Consider the following 25,066-nt stretch of genomic DNA (forward strand, 5'->3'; position numbering starts at 1 on the left):
GAGTTGGAGAAGGTGGCACAAAGATGTCACCCCTTTGGCAGGGGTGGCTGACAATAAACACCACAGTGTGCACCTCTGACTTTCTTTGCAGAATAATCCCACAATGTCTGAAAATGAAATGCGCCAACTTCTAATGCTATTCATAAAAAATCAACTCTCAATGACTGCACTTAAAAAGTTTTATTCTAACTGAAACTTGGCAGAAATTTCTCAAATATGCTTAAGATAGTGCTATGTAATTCTAATGACATTTTTAAAAAATGGCTGAGACAACTGGATATCCACATGGAAAATAATTTAGAACCTTGCCTCACACTACCTACAAAAATTAACTCAAAATGTATTATGGCCTAAATATAACAGCTAAAACTATAAAAACTTTTAGAAGAAAACATAGGGAAAATATCTTCATGACCTTGAAGAGTTCTTAGGCATAACACTAAGAAAACAAGCAACAACAGAAAAAATCAACATAATAAACTTCTTCAAAATTAAGAACTGGCCCAGTGCAGTGACTCACGCCTGTAATCCCAGCACTCTGGGAGGCCGAGGCAGGCAGATCACATGAGGTGAAGAGTTCAAGACGAGCCTGGCCAACATGGTGGAACCCCGTCTCTACTAAAAATACAAAAATTAGCCAGGTGTGGTGGCATGCGCCTGTAATCCCAGCTACAGGCAGAGGCAGGATAATAGCTTGAACCCGGGAAGCGGAGGTTGCAGTGAGCCAAGATCATGCCACTGCATTCCAGCCTGGGCAACAAAGCAAGACTCCATCTCGAAAAAAGAAAAATTAAGAACTGTAGCATTTTCAAAGGCACCATTTAGAAAGTGAAAAAAATTTGAAAATCATATTTCTAATAAAGAACTCAAATCCAAAAAACATTAAAATGCTTATATCTCTATAATGAAAAGAAACAACCCAAAATGGGCAAAATAGTTGACTATTTTACATCACCAAAGAAGATACACAAATACCTAATCAGTACACAAAAAGATGCTCAATATCACTAGGCATTAGGGTAATATGAATTAAAATCACAGTAAGACATGACTTCACACCCATTAGGATGACTGCAATAAAATCACAAACAATGCTGGTGAAGATATGGGGACCTGGAATCTTCATACATCGTTGGTGGAAGGTAATATATACTTACATATGCACACATATACATCTCACGTAAAAATGGCTTGCTGGAGTGCCAGCCTTCACATCCACATCACAGCAAAAATGCTTAAGAATGCCCCCTCAGTGAAGTCACTTTTAAGCAGAATTTCCTACAAACCCACACATTTTTCTCCTCTTACATCACATTGGTTAGAGTTTATTTTTTCCCCAGGTGTATTGTGGTATACTTGCCAAATAAAAGCAGCCAAAACAAGTTGGCATTTTCTTAAAGTGTTTAAATTTCAATTTGCCATAAGGCCCCAACTTCTAGGTATCTACCCTAAATGAATGAAAACAGGTTCACTCAAAGACTTAGGTACAAATGTTCATAGCGGGATTATTCATAATCAAAAAGTGGAAACAACCCAAATATTCATAATTTAGTGAATTGATAACCAAATGCAGTATTTACAGATGAGCAAATGCTCTCCAGCAACAAGACAGAATGAATGACTAATACATGTAACAACATGGGTGCTGCATGAAAGAAGGCAGACACAAAATCCATATATCAATTTATGTGAAATATCCAGAAAATGCAACTCTACAGAGACAGACCATAGATTAGTGGTTGTCTAGGACTGGGGATGCACATTGAAATTGGCTTCAAATGGGTAGGAGGAATCTTTTGGGTGGTGAAAATATTCTAAAATTAAATTGGCGTAATTGTGGCACGACTCCATGTATTTACTAAAATTATTGAATTGAACAAACTGGATGGAGTTTATATTAAAGTAAACTACCTCTCAACAAAACTGTTTTAAGAAACCTGAAGGAGGTATTTATTTTTTTTATTTCAACTTTTATTTTAGATACAGGCGGTATATGTGCAGATTTGTTACATGGGAATATTACGTGATGCTGAGGTTTGGAGTAGAGATCCTGTTCCTCAGGTAGTGAGTTTGGTACTTCATAGGTAGCTTTTTTTTTTTTTGAGACGGAGTCTCGCTCAGTCGCCCACGCTAGAGTGCAATGGCGTGATCTTAGCTCACCGCAAGCTCTGCCTCCCGGGTTCACACCATTCTCCTGCCTTAGCCTCCCAAGTAGCTGGGACTACAGGCACCCACCACCACGCCCGGCTAATTTTTTTTGTATTTTTACTAGAGGCGGGGTTTCACCGTGTTAGCCAGGATGGTCTCTATCTCCTGACCTCGTGACCCGCCCATCTAGGCCTCCCAAAGTGCTGGGATTACAGGTGGGAGCCACTGTGCCTGGCCCTTGATAGGTAGCTTTTTAACCCAAACTCTCTGCCTTCCACAGTCTAGTGTCCACAGTGTCTATTGTTCCTGTATTTGTGTCCATGTGTGGTCAATATTTAGCTCTTACTTATAAGCGAGAACATGAGGTACTTGGTTTTCTGTTCCTATGTTAATTTACTAAGAATTATGGCCTCCAGCTCCAACCACATTGCTGCAAAGAACGAGATTTCATTCTTTTTTATGGCTTTCCAGTATACCATGGTGTATATGTACCACATTTTATTTATCCAATCTACCACTGATGGACACCTGGGCTGATTTCATGTCTTTGCTATTGTGAATAGCCCAGTGATGAACATACAAGTGCATATGTCTTTTTGGAAGAATTATTTATTTTCTTTTGGATATATTACTCAGTAATGGGATTGCTGGGTCAAATGGTAGCTCTATTTTAAGTTTTTTGAGAAATCTCCAGCCTGCTTTCCACAATGGCAGGACTAAGTTACTTTACCACCAGTAGTGTATAAGCGTTCCCTTTTCTCTGCACCCTCACAGCATCTGATGTTTTATATTTTAAGTGCATTATTGAAGCAATGCTTGAGACAGGCTCTTGTGGGGATATTTGATCATATATCAAATCTGAATAACCAAACGGCACTGTCTTTCATTTTCATCCCCTTCAAATTTTTTTTGTCTCAAAGTCTTCAAACTTTTTTATATATATTACAAAAATTATTTTTATCCCAAACATTTGAAAACGTACAGAAAAGTAGACAAAAATAATATGACACATCCCATATATTCATCATATTAATGGCTCTGGCACCAAACCTTTTCTATTCTTCGTCATGTTTATTTCTTGATAGTTTTACTTTGTTTTTGGTGGTAAAGTATATGCAACAAAAGGGAAGCTATAGGCTGGGTGCAGTGGCTCACGCCTGTAATCCCAGCACTTTGGGAGGCCGAGGCAGGGGGATCACAAGGTCAGGAGATCGAGCCCATCCTGGCCAACATGGTGAAACCCTGTCTCTACTAAAACACAAAAAATTAGCTGGGTGTGGTGGCGCATGCCTGTAGTCCCAGCTACTCAGGAGGCTGAGGCAGGGGAATCACTTGAACCCGGGAGGCAGAGATCGAAGTGAGCTGAGATTGCACCACTGTACTCCAGTGTGGCAACAGAGTGAGACTCCATCTCAAAAACAAACAAACAAACAAACAACAACAAAAAAAAACAAAAAAGGGAAGCTATGTTATTTTATCATTACATGACTAGCATGTTTCTCTAATAAAAATAGTTTTGTTACATAACCACAGTCAGTGTTACATAATATCAAGTATTATACACTCCAAATTCATTTTTCCTCGTCAGCTCAAAAGTGGCTAGCTTTTAAACAATTGAATTAATTAAATCAAGATCATTCTCTTGTTCACATGCAGTTGTTACATCTCTTGAGTCTTTCTTAATGCAGAGCTAGCCCTCCTCCTTTCTCCCATGTATTTGACTTGGCTTTTTAAAGAAACAAGGTATGATGTTCCCCCTCCTGTGTCCATGTGTTCTCATTGTTCAATTCCCATCTATGAGTGAGAACATGCGGTGTTTGGTTTTTTGTCCTTGCGATAGTTTACTGAGAATGATGATTTCCAATTTCATCCATGTCCCTACAAAGGACACGAACTCATCATTTTTCATGGCTGCATAGTATTCCATGGTGTATATGTGCCACATTTTCTTAATCCAGTCTATCATTGTTGGACATTTGGGTTGGTTCCAAGTCTTTGCTATTGTGAATAGTGCCGCAATAAACATACGTGTGCATGTGTCTTTATCGCAGCACATGTACCCTAAAACTTAAAGTATAATAATAAAAAAAAAGAAACCAGGTAGTTACCATGCTGAATTTGCTTGTCCATATCATCATTTAACTTGTTCCGTTATTGCCATAGGCATTTTTCTTATGAACCGGAATTTATTTCAGTGGGTTGGTTAGATAAGTGTTCAACCTCTCTCTCTTTGAGAGGGGTGCTGTGCACTTCACATTGCTTCCACATAATGTATGGTTTTCCCGTTCTTAGTGACACTCAATTGATCAGTAAGGTCAGATGTTAAAATTTATCTGAGCTATTTTGTTAAGGCTGAAAATGGAATTTCCTAATTGTGTCATTTCTTTCGCATTCAGTAGATATAATTATTCTGCAGAATGAACTTTCCCTTCTGAACTAAGGTTATTTGGTTATCTTAAAATACAGTAGCTATAGGAAAGACAGAATACATTTAGTGGTTGTTGTCTTTAATCATCTGTTATCAGAATGAAGAGTTAGCGCCCTGGTTTCTACTATGCAGATCAATAAGATTCTTATTTCTTTCTTTACATGAAATATATATGCGGGTGTGCATATGTAAGTATATATGTACATATGTGTGTATATATATATATACACACACACACACACATATGTATAAAATTAAAATGAACTCAAAGGCTTTCAAAATATTTAATGGTGATCAATCATGTGCAAGCATCACTGCTGATACTCAATTCATCCCCTTTGGCTGACGAGAGCCCCTTTATGTTGGTTCCTATGTCATTTTGACAAGACCCCATTCATGTTTCAGACTCACCTCAGACATTTCCTGCCTCAGACCTTCAATCAGCCACTCCTCCAAGAAGCCATAGTCCCTTTTAGTAGTGAATTATATTTAAAAGAATCTACAATCTAGATGTTAGAGGTGCTTGTTGCTATTGTTTGCTCATCACTTCTGGGACTTCTCAGTGGAAAGACTGAAAATTCATACTTTTTTTTTGAAGTGTGTACCAATAGCTTTTTGTGTTCTTTTTTATTTTTTTGAGATGGAAGTTCACTCTTGTCACCAGGCTGGAGTGCAATGGTGCCATCTTGGCTCACTGCAACCTCTGCCTCCTGAGTTCAAGCAATTCTCCTGCCTCAGCCTCCTGAGTAGCTGGGATTACAGGCACCCACCACTATACCTGGGTAATTTTTGTATTTTTAGTAGAGATGGGGTTTCATCATGTTAGCCAGGCTGGTCTTGAACTCCTGACCTCAAGTGGTCTGCCTGCCTCGGTCTCCCAAAGTGCTGAGATTACAGGTGTGAGCCACCACGCATACCACAAATACCAATAGTTTCTATTGGAATTTGACATTTCAAGGATTTTATGCATTTTTTAAAATTTAGGGAAAGGACTTCATGTCTAAAACACCAAAAGCAATGCCAACAAAAGCCAAAATTGACAAATGGGATCTAATTAAACTAAAGATCTTCTGCACAGCAAAAGAAACTACCATCAGAGTGAACAGGCAACCTACAGAATAGGAGAAAATTTTTGCAATCTACTCATCTGACAAAGGGCTAATATCCAGAATCTACAATGAACTCAAACAAATTTACAAGAAAAACAAACAACACCATCAACAAGTGGGCGAAGGATATGAACAGACACTTCTCAAAAGAAGACATTTATGCAGCCAAAAGACACATGAAAAAATGCTCATCATCACTGGCCATCAGAGAAATGCAAATCAAAACCACAATGAGATACCATCTTACACCAGTTAGAATGGCGATCATTAAAAAGTCAGGAAACAACAGGTGCTGGAGAGGATGTGGAGAAATAGGAACACTTTTACACTGTTGGTGGGACTGTAAACTAGTTCAAACATTGTGAAAGTCAGTGTGGAGATTCCTCAGGGATTGAGAACTAGAAATACCATTTGACCCAGCCATCCCATTACTGGGTATATACCCAAAGTAATATAAATCATGCTGCTATAAAGACACATGCACATGTATGTTTATTGAGGCACTATTCACAATAGCAAAGACTTGGAACCAACCCAAATGCCCAACAATGATAGACTGGATTAAGAAAATGTGGCACATATACACCATGGAATACTATGCAGCCATAAAAAATGATGAGTTCATGTCCTTTGTAGGGACATGGATGAAGCTGGAAACCATCATTCTCAGCAAACTATCGCAAGGACAAAAAACCAAACACCGCATGTTCTCACTCATAGGTGGGAATTGAACAATGAGAACACATGGACACAGGAAGGGGAACATCACACACCGGGGCCTGTTGTGGGATGGCGGGAGGGGGGAGGGATAGCATTGGGAGATATACCTAATGTTAAATGACGAGTTAATGGGTGCAGCACACCAACATGGCACATATATACATATGTAACATACCTGTACGTTATGCACGTGTACCCTAAAACTTAAAGTATAATTAAAAAAAGTATATATATATATACACACACACACTAGTATATATACATATATATATACACACACACTAGTATATATACATATATATACACACATACATATATATATACACACTAAGGCACATCTGTTCTCTTAGAGCTTAGGATAAAAAGTACATATGTAAAGTATTTAGAAATAATTATTTCAGTTGTATAAATGCCTTACATTTTTGTTATATTTCAAGAATTTCTATAAATATTTCAAGAATTATAAAAAAATTTCATACCTTTTTCTCTTATACTGAAAATAAAAATAAAAATAACATAAACATAATCACTTTTCACTTATCCCACTATATATGCTACTATAAATAAAAATGAGTATCTATAATATATAATATATAAACAAATATATTTAATGTGATGATTAATATTGAGTGTCAACTTAATTGGATTGAAGGATGCAAAGTACTGTTCCTGGGTGTGTCTGTGAGGGTGTCACCAAAGGAGATTAACATTTGACTCAGTGAACTGGGAGACGCAGACCCACCCTCAATCTGGGTGGGCACCATTAATCAACTGCCAGTATGGCTAGGATAAAAGCAGGCAGAGGAACATGGAAAGACTAGACTGGCTTAGTCCTCCAGCCTACATCTTTCTCCCGTGCTGGATGCTTCCTGCCCTTGAGCATCAGACTCCAAGTTCTTCAACTTTTAGACGCTTGGACCTTCGACCACAGACTGAAGGGTGCATTGTTGGCTTCCCTACTTTGAAGGTTTTGGGAATTAGACTGACTTTCTTTCTCCTCAGCTTGCAGACGGCCTATTGTGGGACTTTACCTTGTGATCACATGAGTCAATACTCCTTAATAAACTCTACTTTATATATACATCTATCCTATTAATTCTGTCCCCCTAAAGAACCCTAATACATATATAGAGACTAGACTCCAATTTTTACCTTCCAGACACTACTAACCTTTCAGAAGAGTTGCTCATCTTCTCAGAGTTTCAGCAATCTCCTCTAAAACTGTCCCTACTGAAAAGGCAGTCCTCAATACCAAACTCACTTCTTGTGGCTGTTTTCCTCTGGAATTTGGTCCTGTAAGTTTTCTCACTAGCTCCTAACAGCCATAAGCAGATGTTTTTTTACACATTTAACAAGTCTTTCTAGTTGTCCTCAGAGAAAGAATGACTTGTCCAAATAACTAGCCCTAGCACAGAAATCAAGACCATTTTAAAAAATATTAGGTCAGTTTGTCTATTTTACTGATTTTTTTTTAAAGAAAAATCTTGTTTATTACATTTACTGTTCTTTTGGTCTATTTTCTATTTCATTAGTCTGTTTATATTCTCCCTTAGAAGTAACTTGAACTTATTTCCTGGATGTCTAAATGATATTTTTCTTTATCTTTACAGCTCAAAAATTTTATTAGACTATGTTGCATGTTGACCATTCTGGGTCCATTTTTCCAGGTAGGGTTGTGCCATTTTAATATGTAGTCATTATGCATTCTTTTTAATGACAGGAGACTTTTTTTGAATTAGTGTTTTATTATTAATACTTATTCTCATCAATTGCTTGGCTTTCTTTTTAAGAGAATTTAATTATACATGTGTTTCATCATCTTTGTCAGACATGTATACATTTTTATCTCTATTTTTCTTATTCCTTAATATTTTTGATTTCCCATATTATGCTTTCTGTTGTGTTTATCCTCTGATGTGTTCCCTGTAATTTCATTTTAATTTTAGAACTCATTTTTATAACTTTTTCCAAAATATGCCACTTTTTGTTTCACAGATTTGTGTTGTTTCATCATTTTATTTCTGATTTATACTGCTCTTTCAAAGCTTCAATCATTTCAAACAAAAAAATATAGTTTTCATATGATTTGTCAGTATTTTTTGTAGTTACTTCTAATCAAAACTTTTTTTAAAATTTTCATTCTTTTTCTTGTGATAAAGTTGTGTTGGGTTAAATCTTTTTCCTTTTTGTTTCATTTTACAATAAGATAGAGATTCTTAGTTAATTAGGAGAAGGTTCCTGCAGGAGAGGATGAAATGAGTATATTTTTCCAGGCTTCTCCCTTGATATTACCTTCAAGGACTCGACATTTAGCCCATCTCTCAGAGCTATATGGGATTGAACTGTATGGGCTTCCACTTCTAGCCATGTGTTTCCTAGAACACTGTTTTTTACATTCTAAGGCTGTGCATGTTGTATTTTCTTTTGCAGTATTTCATAGGATGGAATTCTCTAGGGCCTCCCCTGGTTCCCCAGCCTTCTCTGTTACTCTTTGTATTCTACTCTGGCTCAATTTGATTTCTAAATTGAGCCTTTCCCCTGAGAGTGAGTCTCTGTTCTTCTGAAAGGAGTACTTGCTGAGTACTTCCACTATCTTCAAGGACATAGACCATCACTGGCCTGTGCAAACATTACCAGCCACTCTAATGGCCTTGTGACTCATCTCCAACCTAGACCTCATGCAGTTCTATCCCAGTGTTGTGAGGAGTCTAAGACACAAAGAATTCTCCTCTGCTTTTGGAGATGGGGACCCGTTGGTTATTTGCAGTTTTCTGACACTACCATAATCCCAACAGGCTGACCCCTTCTACTGCCTTCCACCTCTGCTGCTGGTCCTGTTGTTGCCAGTAATCCAGTTGTGTTGAAGGTGCCATCCATGTACTTTTTTCTTTGTCATCCTATTTTATCTGTGTTGGTTTCAGGAGGAGTTTGGGGTCAAACACCAACATGTTTCCACCATGACCCAAACTCCAGATGTACATTTTTCAGTATATTTAAATCTAATTTAAAATGAAATTAATTTCTCTTTTCCTTCAAAGCTTGACATGTTAGAAATGCATTCTGCATTCAGTGTCTACATTCTCATCTTTTAGCATTAACAGATTTCTTCCTCAATTGCTTTATTAAAATTTCAATGACAAAAAATATTGAGTTATTTTCCACATATGGTAGACTCTCATATGAGCCTTTTGGTGGCATGTGACTCTGTGGACCCCTCCCCTCTCCTGGCACCTATCACCTCCCTGTCTTCATCTACACTGTTAGCCCCGAATGTTCAGTCTTATTCCTTGGCTACTATTCGGCAGGTGGCTTAGTGTATGATATTCCCTGGCTGGATTATACACTGTTGCTCTCACTTTTCCAATGCTCACTAGGCAATCCTAGGACTCCCATGGTGACAAAATGCTTGTGACTACTTCTGTCCATTTTTGAAACTTTAGTGAATCACTCCAAAACAAAAAATGAACAAACATCGTGGGATTAAGGAAAGTAAACTTGCCTTTCCAACCCTGAGAGATACATTTAAAAATCAACACTTTATGATTCAGCATGGAGATAAAAAAGGTCACCTGAAACAGAAAGACGGGCTCTTAGATCATCACCACTTATGTCATCATTTGGAGGGAGAAATGCTTATTTACTTATTTTGCGAATCCCAAATTAATTTATATCAGGATCCTCCTCCTACCTCGAATCTTTCCCCTTTCTTTTCTGAACATGCCATTAGAAAATTTCTCTTTAATGCAAAGAGGACGTTTTCTAGGATTTTCTGAATAAGTAGAATATTGTGCTCTCCTTAAAGCTATCATGGATGAAGATGATAGTTATTATTCATTTTCTAATTCATTTTCCCCCCGAAAGACATGATAACTATAAAAGCAAGGGAGAAAATAGCAATTGACTTGTAAAAGAACAGATAAAGAAACAAAAATCCTTGCAAGTTCAAAGGAAAACTAATTTAATTCTGACTTGTATTTGTGCTGGACCTTGAAAGACTATTGGCTATTTTGAAGATGTAAGTGATGAAGAGAAAAATCCCAACAGTACATTATCAAGGACAAAAAGTGGGTGCTCAGGCAGTGATGTTGTAAATTATTCCAATGTTCAACAAGTTCCCTTCACTTCTTCCCATAAAGCATTATTACAAATAAGGTACTTCTCAAATATTGATAGCAAGCAACCTTTGGTCACTTCCATCTCACTATTACAAACTTATAGGATATTTACCACGGGGGGGGCAATTTTATATTCTTCAGCTACAAAGGCAAAGGTTGGGTATTTTGTATTTGGTTTTATAATCAAATCAAATGCAATTTGACTGCATTTGAGATGGATATTTGGGATGGAGATGGATCTTTCACTCCTAATGTGCTCCCTGAAATGCTAACGCATCATCATGTGAATGTGTCAATTACTGGTTTGACAAACGTGAAATCTGTATTTCTATGAAATTGTACTCACATTCATTTAAAAGAGTTTTAAAATTCCTAAAATATTTTGGAGAAGGAATTGAAGGCTCCATTTTAGTGGCAACACTCCACAATTTTGATTGAGTCATCTCAGGACACTAACAAAGAAATAGCAGACATAGCAGACAGAGTCTTGATGAGTTTTTACCTGATACAAAAAGTCTGGCGCTGTTGCTCTGCCTCGTCTCTCCGGTGTATCGATGCCGCGTGATGCAGCGGTAGTTATACAATCCATCTTCATTCTGTACATCTTTAATATACAAGGCTCCCGTGGATGTGATGAGAAATCTAGATCCTGAAACAGAGGAAAACAGTGGCTTGGTTAAAAGACAATGAAAGCAACCCAACCACACAGACAAAGTCCTTAAACAGTTTTTTTTTCCCCCACCTGAAGAAACTTAATGAAAAGGCTAAAAATGGGTGCGTGCGTCTGCGTGTGTGTGTGTGTGTGTGTCAATTAAGGGTCCAAGCTGTTTTAATTTTTTGACTAGCCTACATTAAGGGTTTTTAGTCCTTATGCTATACAATAAATATATACTTAGCAAATCTAACCTCATAAACTTTTTTTTAGATCATGCATTTATCTTACAGAAACGAAGTTGTCATATAATTGGTATATACCGAACACAGAAGATTTTCTTGGATCATTACATTTCCCTTAGAATGTGACAAATTAAGGGAATGTTAACTTTTTGTTGCACATCTCTAGCTTATGAAAGTATAAACTTTTGCCTCAGTTTAAAATGTTTCAATAAAAGCACAAAAATATTAGACTACAAAGCAATAAAATATTCTACATACTTCCCCTAAAAAGGTTGTCTTATTTCCTCACATTAATAACCAATATTTATCACTATATTCTATGACACATATCAATTCTTCCCAGATTCAGTGTTTTAGAATACTCTGTTATTTCTTAATCACTAATTTTTAAAGGGACTGTTCAAATCACTGACAATAACAATTTTCACCTCAAGAAAAAAAATTCATGATCAGTCATTCCCCATTATGTCAGCACAAAACAATGTCCTATCTGTAACCTCTAATTTTTACCGGTAAAGCTTCAGTTGAACAGAAAGGGCCAACATTGAGATCAAATATCAGTGTTAGTTTAAGAGGGCAAAAATGTTTTTTTCCCTTTGAAAATGTAACTTTTAAAGATATTTTTCGCTGTTCAATTTTAATTGGCTGATAAAACAGGTTGGAGCATAAAGGTAAAATGTAAGTGATCATCGTAAGTGGATTCTATAATTTCCCTAAGATAATAAAAATTCTGGTCTTTTACTTAAAAAAAAAAAAAAGTAGAGCTGAGAGTGCCTCATTGCACCTTCCTGGTGGGTAACTCAGTACACCTCCTGCCACCGTTAGACTCTTCTATGGGCTATTTCTGCATGTGATGTGATTCCACTAGAAAGAATGTGATTTTTCTCTTTGAAAAAAGACTAAAATGCCAAATAATCAACTTTTATTGCTTATTTTTCTCAGGTTCAGTTGAAACATCCTTTAGTTTATTTCAGTCAGAATTTCCAGGAGTCTTAGCTTCATTGCTTTTGAGCTTTACATATTTAAATTGTAAACAAAATTTCTTGGTCATTTTCTGCAGTAGCTACACACCATGCATAGGTCAGTTTCTCAGATAAATTAAAAATGGTTTATGGTTTTTTTTTTTGAGATAAGGTCTGGCTGTATTATCCAGGCTGTAGTGCAGTGGTATCATCTCAGCTCACTGCAGCCATCACCTCCTGAGCTCAAGCAATCCTTCCACCTCAGCCTCCCGAATAGCTGGAACTATGGGAGTGGGCCATCACACCTGGCTAATTTTTGTATTTTTTTATAGAGACGAGATCTCGCCATGTTGCCCAGGCTGGTCTTGAACTCATGAGCTCAAGTGATCCACCCGTCTTGGCCTCCCAAAGTGCTAGGGAGTGTAATCCCTCCCAAAGTGGGATTACAGGCATGAGCCACCATGCCCAGCCTAAAAATGATTTATGAATTATCATGAGTTAGGAGTAATTCCAAAGAACACAGATGTGAAAAAGATCATAAAATAACAGAGCAAATACTGACCTTGTATAAGCTTTTCAAAGGAGCGCAAATTAATTATTAAAGGTAGTATAAAATATCTTTAAAGTAATATCTATATTAACTTTCCAAACAATTCCAGTTAGACATTTAGTTTAAAATATGCCATAAATAATGCTAGCTATTAGAGAAGCTGAAAAATCTAATGCTGTATATTCCAGATAATTTTGCTTTATTATTCCCCAAAATGAAAGCAACTAAAAATACCTTTTACCACTTGTCATGTGTCATCACACACCAGCCTTTCTTATGATACACATTGTGTATAATGGAAACATTATTTCTCTTTCAATATATTTTGCATACTTACATAATGCTTTAATAATCAGTTCCTTTAAAGTACAGTTTGATAGACAGAAAGGAAAGTCAAAAAAAAAAAAAAAGATGATGTATGTAATTCCTGTCACCTTCTTAGCGTGGAGTATTTTCATTAGAATTGATAGGCCATGAGTGGTGGCAAAATACAAGTGGAAAGGATTTTGTGTGCCATTTTCCAGAAAGGTTGAGAAATGCACACAGATAGCAGCAGCCTGCATTATTACCGATTCCAGAGAGGGCTCTATTCTCTGGGAACATTTTGTTCTTGTAATATCTAACATTTTTTTCGTTTACCCACTTATGTTAAATAAGGCTTTAGGGCGTATCATTTCAGAAGAACTTGAACCTTTGATTGTCTTAAGCATTTTTTGAGATGTTTACAGGAATGAAGGAGTTGACATTAACTGAGTTTCTGTGCGTAAACCCATTTAAGCCTAGCGTTTCATTATTGGAACGCTAAGCATGTGGCAATTATTTATCTCCTGCTGCTCAAGGTCATTGCCAAGGTCTGATTGCAAAAATTCAAAAAATTGCAACCTCAGGCATAAATGAGTTAATTTGACCTCCTTTGTCTAGTCCTTCATTTCTCAATTTATCTCATCTTGAAATTCATCAACATTTTAAAACGTAAAATAAGGTTGAAAAGTAGGATCTTTTAATTATGAGAGGAACAGGTAAGTCCAGGGTCCTTGGGTACAGTCTCAACTCAGGAGTCCTGTGGAACTATCCAGGGACAACAAGGACACAGCTAAGTCATTAGAGCACCAAATATGTTAGCCCTGTGGTAACAAGGAATCATTTTAACTGCTCCCTAACTTGCCACTGTACCCCACTTGCTACCTTATGCCACCAAAGGTTTCCATGTCATATGGATTAAATGGTTTGTTCATGTCTTTCAATGGGATTAATGGATGTGCTTCTGTTAAAATAGGCAAATGTTTAAATACAATTTATTGGCAGCAAAAAGTGCAAACACACAATTCTGTTTCATTCTGTCTCCCTTTGTGTGTCTTCCTGTTTTATTTTCCTTGGAATACTATTAGCATTTTAACCGGACACAGTTCTAAAACATAGTTCATACTTTTTGTCATGTTAGACACACTGCAATTTAGAGCCTACTGAACAGGGAATGATTTTTGGATTCTGAGTCATCATTTTGGACATCGATTATTGAGCCATGCTGCTCAGTTACCAGAGGGATGTCTCAGAAGCTATGTGGCATCTCAAGATGCATGGAATGGTCCCAGACTGCCAGATGTTCAAGTCTCTGAGCTTGTCTTTATTAGCTTTTCTGCTTCCTCCTTTACTATCCAGCTGTTATATGTTACTTCCCTTTGTTATCAGTATCTTTGTCAACACACAGTGTGATGCATTCAGTATGCTGAGAGTTAGAAAACAGACATATCAAAGCTGTTAGGACTTTGTATAAACTAAGAGTAAATAGGTTATGAGCAAGTAACATAGTGGTTTTCCAATATCAGTTAACATGAGCTTACATGTTAGTGCCACTAAAATAAATCCAGCGCTTGGTGTCAGTTCAGTCAGCCTGGTTAAGATTAGCATAGGGGCCAGTGGGATATTTCTATGTAGGGACACAAAACTACCAAAGAAAATGGGGCATTAGCCCAGTAGGAAAATGTTGCAGAAACCTTCAGAGTTGGAGTTCTACAGCCACATTCTTCCCATTGTCATGGAGCTGAGCCGCAAAAAACACTCATAGAGCAGTGGGTTCTGAAACTCAGGCACAACACCATTTTGGGTTTTCTTCAAAGGCAGATATTAAAATAGCAGCAGTTCTAGAAATCTATTTTGCTGAACTATGGGTTGTTAATGCTGAAAGTCAGATCTTTAAGATCTGAGCCGCAGAAAGCAGGCATGCATGATCTCCAGAAAGAGGCACATCAGAGTTGATTCTAGAAACCAGCAGGTGTTATAGGTGGTCAGGAAACAGAGCCAAATGATGCACCCATTCGTTGGACCAGCACTGTCCTAGGCTCCAGAAATGCAAAAAGGAAAGAGACAGCCCCTATCTCTAGGGAGCTTATAACCTAAACAGATTTGAGCCTTTGGGTTTAGGAACATCCCAAGAAGTTGAGGAAAAAGGATAGAAGGGAAGAACCTGGAGAGCAATCAAGGAAGTGGCACTGTCCTTGTCTCCCTGGGATGAAGGGGCTACTGATACCCAGGGAGGAAAACTGGTATTTATCCCCATACCTGCTTTTATCCTTGTGTGTTATTCTAATACAAATACTTAATTTTATATGTTAAAGTCCTCATTATTAATGTGCTTGTTCAATCTTCTCAGCTAACTTTTTCTTGTTCTTATGAAGAATCAAATTAAAAGATCTTTCCCTGGTTTGAGGTGCAATAAGCTCCTCCACTTTGAGAGATTTCTCAGTGTGGAAGAAAAAACCTGGGCTTTGGAAGCCAGTGGATCTGAACTACAAAACGGTCCTTGTCCCTTTCCAGCTGTGTGGCCTCAGTCTAGTCATTCAACTCTAAACTTTGCTTTCTTCATCTAGAAAGAAGAGAGATGATGAGTAATCTCTTTGTTCTGCTGTTGAAGATCAAATTAAAATGCATTTATGTCATCTAGCAGATAGTCATGCATCTACTGCACAGCAGAGTGACTAAGCTGAATAATAATGTATTCTATATTTCAAAATAGCTCAGAGAGTAAATTTCAAATATCTCATCACAAAAAAAGGGATAAGTGAGGTGGTAGATATGTTCATCATCTTGATGTAATCATTTCACATCGTGTATACACATAGGTGTGTATATATAGACACACACAAAATCAACACATTGTACCCAATAAATGTATATAACTTTTCAATTGAAAAAAATATTAATAAATAAAAAATTAAATTGGTATCTATCCTAGTAAATGCCATGTTTGTTATTCTGCTGTTCTGGACAATCCACAGGTGTATAAAATGTAGCCTTTGTGAGCCAGACAGGGAAGATCCCACTGACATAAACATAGCAGGGCCCCCTTTCAATTGTTTGTTTGCTTACTTATGAAAGGCAACCGCATATATTAAAGAAAGCATCTGAGTGGTAATGACGTAGATGAATTTTACATCATAATTCTGCCATTTGGAGCTATTTCACCACAGGCAAAATATTTACTAAACCTCTGAGCCAATGTCACATGACAGAGCATTGGTAAACATAGAAAGATATACTGAGTCCATGGAGTATTTTTGTATACCCCAGTGAAAGGCTTGGGGAAGGGAGGATCACAGACATCTGCTATGAACTGAATGTTTGCATCTGCACAAAATTTATATGATGAATTCTTAATCCCCAATATGACAGTATTTGGAAATAAAGCTTTTGGGAAGTAATTAGGTATAAGTGTGATTATAAGGGTGGGACCAGACCTCACTTTCTCTTTCCACCCTGTGGGATCGCAGTGAGAAGGCAGCTGTCTGCAATCCAGGAAGGGAGCCCTCATCAGGCACCAAATCTGCCAATACCTTGATCTTGGACTTCCCAGCCTCCAGAACAGTGAGAGATAAATTTTTGTGGTTTAAGCCTCCCAGTCCATGATATTTTGTGATAGTAGCCCAAGCTGACCAAGATATTATCTTCAGAAGTCTTTTCCACAGTAGAAATGGATATTCACAGAAACTCAGGGACTTTCCCCAAAATCATTATCATGTTACTTGAACAATTCTCCCTGGCATATCTGTTAGTATCTGAGCATAAAAAAACATATCCTGAAGTTCTCAAAATTAATCATTTCTTGTCCATCATATTTTATCTAACAGGAAGGCCCTCTGCTTCTACCTCCAAAATATATCCTGAATCCATCCACTTTCCTCCCTCAACACTGTACCACACACATCTAAGGATTGTAGCTTTCAAACTCTCTGTGTCCACTTCTGCTTCCCTACAATTTAATCTCTATTCAACATGCATGAGCATTTAGCAATATACATCATTTAGTGCCTTGATGGAATCCCACTAGACCTAACCACTTATGATGGTCTATGATAGTTTGGGCTTTGGCCATATCTCCAAAAGCTTCCCCTCCACTCTCTCCTTCTTCCACCATACCCAGGCCATGCTGTACTTCTTTTAATTGCTCTGACTGGAGGCTCTGAGCCCAGATCTCTCCCTGGATGGGTCCTTCTTGTCATCCTGGCCTCAGTTTTTAAGTCAAATTTCCAGCAAAGTCACATGATCATGGTCACTCATGATGAGAGACTTGGTTTTATTATACCTGTATGTGACGTTATCTTGTACATGTGCATGAGATTGGTTTAACATTTCCCTCCTTCATCTAGAATAGCAAGAACTCATTCTGTCTTGTTCAACATTTCATCTCCATTACATAGAACAGTACTTGGCTATGAAATCCTAAAATATTTGTTGAATGCATGCATGGGTGGATGAAACAGTCTATTATTGCTTGTATTCAAAACATCCTTTCCTAGGTCTCAGTAAAAAGAAAGCTAAAGTACCTTTTTTTAGATTTCGGCACATTTCCTCATGTAGACTGCATAAAAAGAGTTTGTTCTCCTCCAGAGACGAATATATTCTTATATGAAAATGAGCATATTTTAAGATTGTGATGAATTATTCTTTCATTATGCTCCCTGGCTTTTTACTGTGTGGTTAAGCTGTTAGATCTTCAATAAAGGCAATACTATTTGGGGGAAGATTTTAAAAGCATATGTCATTTTTCACTTAGAGAAATATATCTTAGAGCTCTTGTTGTTTTGTTTTTCCTATTGCAGTCTATATGAATTGAGTTAATAGCAATTGAAAGAACAGATGGCTCTGCTAATAAGATGCTAAATGGTAGCACAAGCACGATGAAGCTTTTCTCAGCTGCGCCCGCCGTCGCCAACTGATGGCCACGCTGTGTCATGAAACTCAGCTTTCTTCAAAGCCGCTTCAATAACAGTTTCTGAAATATTAGAGGAACATAAGAATTAAATCTAAGTTCTAAGTATATAGCATTAGAAACCACATGATCCTCTTAGCATTAACTAAAATAGAAGTGGAAATAGAAGATATATATATATATATCATATATATCTTATATAGATATCTATATATCTTACATAGATATCTATATATCTTATATAGATATCGATATCTATATATCTTATATAGATATCGATATCTATATATCTTATATAGATATCTATATATCATATATATCTTATATAGATATCTATATATCATATATATGATATATATAAAGGATTACATGCAGGCATGAACGAGCTACAGATATTTCCTGAGCAATTGAGTTGCCAGATAAAAATATGCACGTGTTGAAAGCTGCATATAAGAGAAAAGAAGAGCCCCCTAAAGAGAAGACATCTAACCTGACGTTATGAGCTGAATTTCCCCCTTCCTCAAAAATTTATGTTAATGTCCTAACCTGCAGTACCTCGGGATGTGACTTTATTTGGAAATAGGGTCAGTCACCGCAGATGTAATATCTTAAGATGAACTCATACTTGGATAGTGTGTGCCCCTAATCCAATGTGACCAGTGTCCTTATAAAAAGGGGAAATTTAGATAGAGACATGGATATTAACATGAATCCTCATCAGAGCCAACAGGTTCTAGGTGGAGGCTACCACTGCTTTCAGCATTATTTATGTTATGACACATTTAGTTCTTACAATGACCCCAAGAGGAAGATACTGTTATTCCCATTTTTCAGATGAGAAAATTGAGAAACAGAGAAGTTCAGGGACTTGCCCCAGTTTATACAACTAGAAGTATCTGTGCCAGGATGGTGCCCTGGCTTGCTGGCTCATGCCCTCATGCAAATCGCTCCCCTGGGTTTGGGCCATGGCACAAGTGTGAGACGGCAAGGCATGGGCAAGTGGAGGTACAACCAGAGTGGGGCAGAAGCCATGAGCACAGAAAGAAATTTGACCTAAAGGTTCAACAGAGCTGGGGTGAGGAGAAGATGCCAGGTATTGATTCTGAGGGACCTATGGGGTCGGGGTGGCCTTGGTAGAACAAAGGAGTTGGGGTAGGGGAGATTCTGTTTCAGAAAAGATAAGAGCTCAGCTGTGAGCATGCTGAGTCAGTTAAAATCAAAAAAGTCAAGCTGGAGACCGGGCGTTGGAGACCAAACTATGCTTGTTGAGGAGAAGCCCTTCATGAGAACTGAAGTTTAGTAACTCCCCAGGAAGGTGAGTGAAGGAAGGCGAGTGAAGGAAGAAGGCCAGGAAAAGACCCAGGAAAGGAGTGAGAGGAGGCATGGAGGACACAAGCCAGTGTGGCGCTAAGAAAGCCAGGGGAGGAGAGGACTTCTAAAGGAGGCTGCAAAGGGCCTCAGCTCCCTGCCTTCCTATTGCCATAGCCTTGAGTACATATACAACCTGTACAAAGGGGCAATATTGCCTTTTTGGGAAAATCATGATATTAAATAAGAACATCCATGTAAGAACCTGACAGAGAAAAGCACTTTAGAGTAGCTCTAATTTGTAATAAAATATGATAAAATATTCTTGCTGAACCAATAAAAATATTAAGTGTCTAAGAGCTAGAAATGCACAAAATTGAGTTAAAGAACACTCCACGTCATTACCAAATGACATAATAGAAGCCCTGGATAAATGAAGAGGCATATCCAAATCTAGGATTAGTCAACTTAATATTGCAAAAATGTCACCTTTTCACAAGTGAAATGAATTACGTTTTAATTAATTGCTGAACAAAATTTACTTAGAACTTGATCAAATCAATGTAAATTAAAATGAGAGATTCTTTTCATACAGGAGATTAGAACAAAAATTAAAATGTTTGAAAATAAGTGGTCTTGACAAAAGGTATGGGAAATAAAAACCTCTATAGGTGGGCATGAAAATTGGTGAAGCCTTTTGATTTTTGAAGGGCAACTTGCCAGTATATTTCAAGTGTGAGACTTGCATACTTTTCAATCCCTCTTGCAACGTCAAAGATTATCCTATGGAAAAACTCAGAAGTGCACACTTTGATGTTCACCCTCAAATGCACGGATGCATAATTTAACAATGAAAACTTATACATAAACCTGAATGCCAATCAAGGGATAAATAAGTAAATAAATTAGGGTACATCTATACTCTGCAGTTACATAAAAGACAGTAAGGTGTATGTACACATACCCTGCAGAAAAATCTCCACTACATAGTCTAAAGTGGTTACATAACAATCTGTAATGTTATGTACCAAAGGCAGTGGTATATGAATAAATTTGTGTATGCAAATGAACAGAGAGGCCTGGATCAGCAGATATCTGCCCAAATGTTAACTGTGGTTGCCTCTGAAATCATGAGTGGATTAGAGGAAGGGGAGGAGAAATTATGTTTCATTTCCCACTGTCACGTATTTGAGTATCTTAAAAGAAGACTCTATTAATGTGCTTCTTGGGTAGTTAAAATGTATTTTGGAAAAAGATGTCAGTGGGTGGTGAGCATATGGACACAGTAGACGTAAACCAAACCCATGTAACACACAACATAGAAGGAGATAAATTTAGGATGATGTTGCTGTCGGGAGTAGATGCGTCAAAGAGGGCTTTTATTATGCTTGCTTTTCAAGCTGGTCGCTACCTGGACTTGCCTAAAAACAGAAGGGGAGACTTTCAATATTCACCCTGGTCTTTGTATTCCCTCCCCTCCAAATACCTCACACAAAAGTTGAATCTGCCATGTAGCTGATCTCTGTCTCTTCCTGAACTTCTGTGATAATTCCCCATTTCACACATAATTGCATCAGTCCAGTTGATTTGGGTGTTAGAGCTGCCTCCTCAACATGGCAGTTGCCTCTCTGAAGACAAAGGGATCCTCTTGTTTGCCCCACTTACCTGCTGCCCCCAAAGGTTTGCACAGTGCTAAATTAAGTGACTGTTTAGAAGATATACATACTTCGAGTTTTTTTCTAAAAATAGGATCAGTAAAATAAGGGATCATATTGAGGGGGCAGAGCTCTCACCATATCATTTTATTTAACCTTCGTTGGAGCCTATTATGTTTATGAGAGTATCATCAAGATATCCAAGAAATAATGAAGCCCCAGCGTGGATCCTGAGCCGCCTGGAAGAAATCATTTGGCTAGAAATAACACCATCACATGGGGCATGAGGAATAAGCTTACAATTCGGCTGGATCCAGTATGTAAGGAGAGATTTGGTGTACATATTTTAAATTCTCTCAAAGCAATTTCACTGAGACATTTCTTTTATGTAAATAAAATTCTCTCACTGAAATTCTCCTGCAGTTAAATGAGGCTCAATTATATACTACTAATTTAAGCCTGCATACTGCATTCCAACTGTATACCTAATTACCCTATTTAGTTTGTTAATGATCAGATCTTTGTGCAGATATTCAAGTCTGTCACTAATCTTTGCTCTAGTTAGATTTCTAGTTGTTTGAAAGAATGAATCCTTAGAAAGAATATAATTGTATAATTCCTTTACTTTTAAAGGAATCACTTCAAGAATTTTTTATTAAAGAACCAAAGAAGCTCATAAAACTTATAAATTGTATTTATTTATTTATACGATGAACAAGATGGTTTTGGCCACTGACATTTGAAAGCAAATATTTCAGTTGGGAACACAGACAAAGAGAGTACATTGACAAAGAAAGTAAATCCACTCTCATAAATGCATTTACATGAATTGAGAAACAGAAGTTGACTCTAGTAAAGAGAAGAGCTGTTTAGACGGTGGGGGTTTGGAGTGGGGTGTGTATGTAAGGATTTCTGAGGACGTGCACTTCAGCAGAGCCACAGAAGGTAGGAAGATAAGAAGGGATTATTCACGGATAAGTAGAGCTAAGAACAAGGTTAAAGGAAAAGTATGTTTGAGGCAGGAAAAACTGTGGCATATCCAAGGAACTGACACAAGATATGGTTTGAAAATAGAACTGATAGGACATAGAACTCGCCTGAATGCCAGGATGAGGCAAAGGCGATGAGGACCAAGGTGGCTGCTAGGTCTTGGTGAAGAGCCCTGAACAGGTGAAGAGTCCTCCTGCCAGGAATAAGAACCACGGGGTGTGGCACTGGCTGTCCATGGCTGACTTATTTTGGACTTTGGGGAATTGAAAGTAGCCCTTTATAGAGATATGGAAAGGGGAAGGAAGGGAACGCTATTGGATGTGCTCGTTGTATCAGGTGGACTCATGTTTAGAAGAGGTACAGCAGCATTATTTCCTGTCCCACAAGATTTCTGCATTTTGGGGCTGGAAGGGAATGTGTATTTCAGGTTGACTGTCTGTTCCAGTTGTGGGTGCACAATACAGTGCTGATTAAAAAGCAACACATACAAAAAGGAAAAAATAAGTGAAGGAAGGTCAGAGCACGGCACTTCAACCCACAATGACTATGCTTACCTGGTCTGTGTTAGCAACCCAAAAGGAATTTAAGACACTGGGCTTATTGGCAAAACACATTGAAAATTAACTGTAAAGTTTGTCTACCTGATACAGATGGCATAGGATTATGGGAAAGAATCTGGAAAAATAGGAACCACCATAAAGAATGAAACTAACACTATGTTGTGGCCACTTAATATTATGGGACAATGGTTTTTCACACTTTGGGTTCACCTACTAATAGGTTGTGAAATCAGTTTCATGGATTGCAGCTTTATTTTTTTAAAAAATGAAATAAAAGAGCATAGAATGTATCGGTGTGCATCAAATAGTGGTGATAAATATTCTGCAGCTTGTTTCAGTACACCTGTGCATACATAAAGTTATGTGTGTGTTTGTATATTTATGTGTGTATTTATGTGTATGCTTACTGAGTTCTAAGATAAAATGTCTTTATTCTATGTATCTCTTACTGTGAGTCAGAGCAAAAAATGTTTGAAGAGGCTTTTTCAACATCTTAGTGATGGAATTGTTACTTTTCTGACTAGGCTTCCGTTTCAAAGCAAGGCTAATCGTCTTTTAGCATCAGCTGGTATATCTGGAATTCTTAAAGTTCTCTCTTTAAATATTTCTGCATTTTAAATTAAAGATTTCTGCTTTAGCAAGTCCCCTAGTTCTTATTCCTGGTAGGGGGACTCTTCACCTGTTCAGGGATCCTCACCAAGACCTAGCAGCTGCCTTGGTCCTCATCTCCTTTGCCTCATCCTGGCATTCAGGCCAACTCTATGTCCTATCAGTTCTATTTTCAAACTATATCTTGTATCATTTCCTTGGACATGACACATTTTTTCCCACCTCAAACACATGCTTTGAGACCAGCAAGTCTATAAGGCCATAGGCTTGGTTGCATTTATAATGGGAATAGCAGAGAAAGCAGTTTATTTTTTTAAAAATGCAACATCATTTGAAGGTCTTGGATTACATTTGTTTCCCAATGACACATGATGATGTCAAAGGAAACTATAATGAGTTTACTGAGCTATCCATACAAATGTACATGCAAATATGTATACTTACAAGAACACGCAAGGGTAGAAACCATGTCAGATGCGGTCCCTCGTGTCACTCCCACTCCACAGCCTTTTGGTTTCAAATAGTCTGACCCCATGAGAATCTTTGAGACTGTCTTTCATGTCACAGAGCCTTGCACTGTGAGAGTAACTCAATTCCCTAAATGACTTCCCCAGATCTAGCTTATCATAAACTCCACTGCCTTGCAATATCCTTTGTAACAAAATGGTATTAATAAAATCATGTAGCAACTGCCCATCATATGCAGACCTAGTAATGGAATCCAAGTTACCTAAAAGGCTAATTCCTAATGAGAAGGAAAGGAAACATACCGTAAAGTAAAAGTGCAAACAATTGCAAAACAGAGGCAAACAGTGTCAGTTGGATATACGTAAGCGCTGATGTAAAGAGAGATTGGAAATGATATATCTGGCTGGGCAGGTCACTCATGCCTGTAATCCCAGCACTTTGGGAGGCTGAGGCAGGCAGATCACCTAAGGCCAGGAATTCGACACCAGCCTGGCCAACGTGGCAAAACCCGTCTCTACTAAAAATACAAAAATTAGCCGGGCGTGGTGGTGTGCGCCTGGAATCCCAGCTACCCAGGAGGCTGAGGCAGGAGAAAAGCTGGAACCCGGGAGGCAGAGGCTGCAGTGAGCTGAGATCATGCCACTACTGCACTCCAGCCTGGGTGACACAGCAAGACTCCCTCTAAAAAAAGAAAAAAAGAAAAGAAAAGAAAAGAAAATGATATATCCATGATGGATTAAAATGGAGTGGAACCCACTGATGGTATGCAGCTGATAAGACGCTATAGAGAAATGATATCCAGACACATGGTGAGACTTTTTCTCCTCTGTAAATCTCAATTCTTGTGATTCTTTCAAAGGGAAAGCCACAGAAGGTACCAGTTATCCACTCACTGACTTAGGTGCCTCCACTAGAATTCTCAGCACGTTTTTGCAGAAGTAAGTTATCTTCACTATTGCTCTAACACTTCTTAGTCTCCTTTTTCTTTCTTTTCTTTTTTTTTAGACAAAGGAAAAGTAAACCGCTGGTTTAGAGTCTTCGGAAGGCAATTGTATCTGACTAGAATTTAATATTATTGTTTTTCTTTCATTGTATTGCATTTATCTGTATGGCTAAACTGATTTTCCGTTTAAAAGTAGTAATGCATTTTTTTATAATTACATTGTTTTAAGTAAACAAGAATTATCCAAAAGACAAAAACACTAGCACAGATGATATTCAGTGATTGCAGGTATCATAAAGATAGTTCATGAATGACAAAGATTTGAGAAGTAGTGTGTTCACGATGCTTCCTGGAAGAGGTGGGTTATACAATGTTTCTTGGAGAAAGGAATAGGGGTC

At 37.7% G+C, this 25,066-nt stretch overlaps 1 protein-coding gene across 5 annotated transcripts in view; it reads right to left on the reverse strand.

The window, feature by feature from the left end:
- DSCAM (DS cell adhesion molecule) overlaps positions 1-25,066 on the reverse strand; it is a 939,729-nt gene that overhangs the window by 348,093 nt on the left and 566,570 nt on the right. For 4 of the 5 annotated variants that reach the window (XM_054675091.2, XM_054675090.2, XM_016938555.4 and 1 more), the window contains one exon: positions 11,023-11,169. In XM_054675091.2, coding sequence (XP_054531066.1) covers positions 11,023-11,169 — 147 coding nt within the window. Of the gene's footprint in view, positions 1-11,022; positions 11,170-17,749; positions 18,199-25,066 lie in introns of those variants that run through there. The other variant, XM_016938554.4, reaches the window with a different exon arrangement.

This window comes from Pan troglodytes, chromosome 22, assembly GCF_028858775.2.
Source record: "Pan troglodytes isolate AG18354 chromosome 22, NHGRI_mPanTro3-v2.0_pri, whole genome shotgun sequence".
Lineage (NCBI taxonomy): Eukaryota > Metazoa > Chordata > Mammalia > Primates > Hominidae > Pan > Pan troglodytes.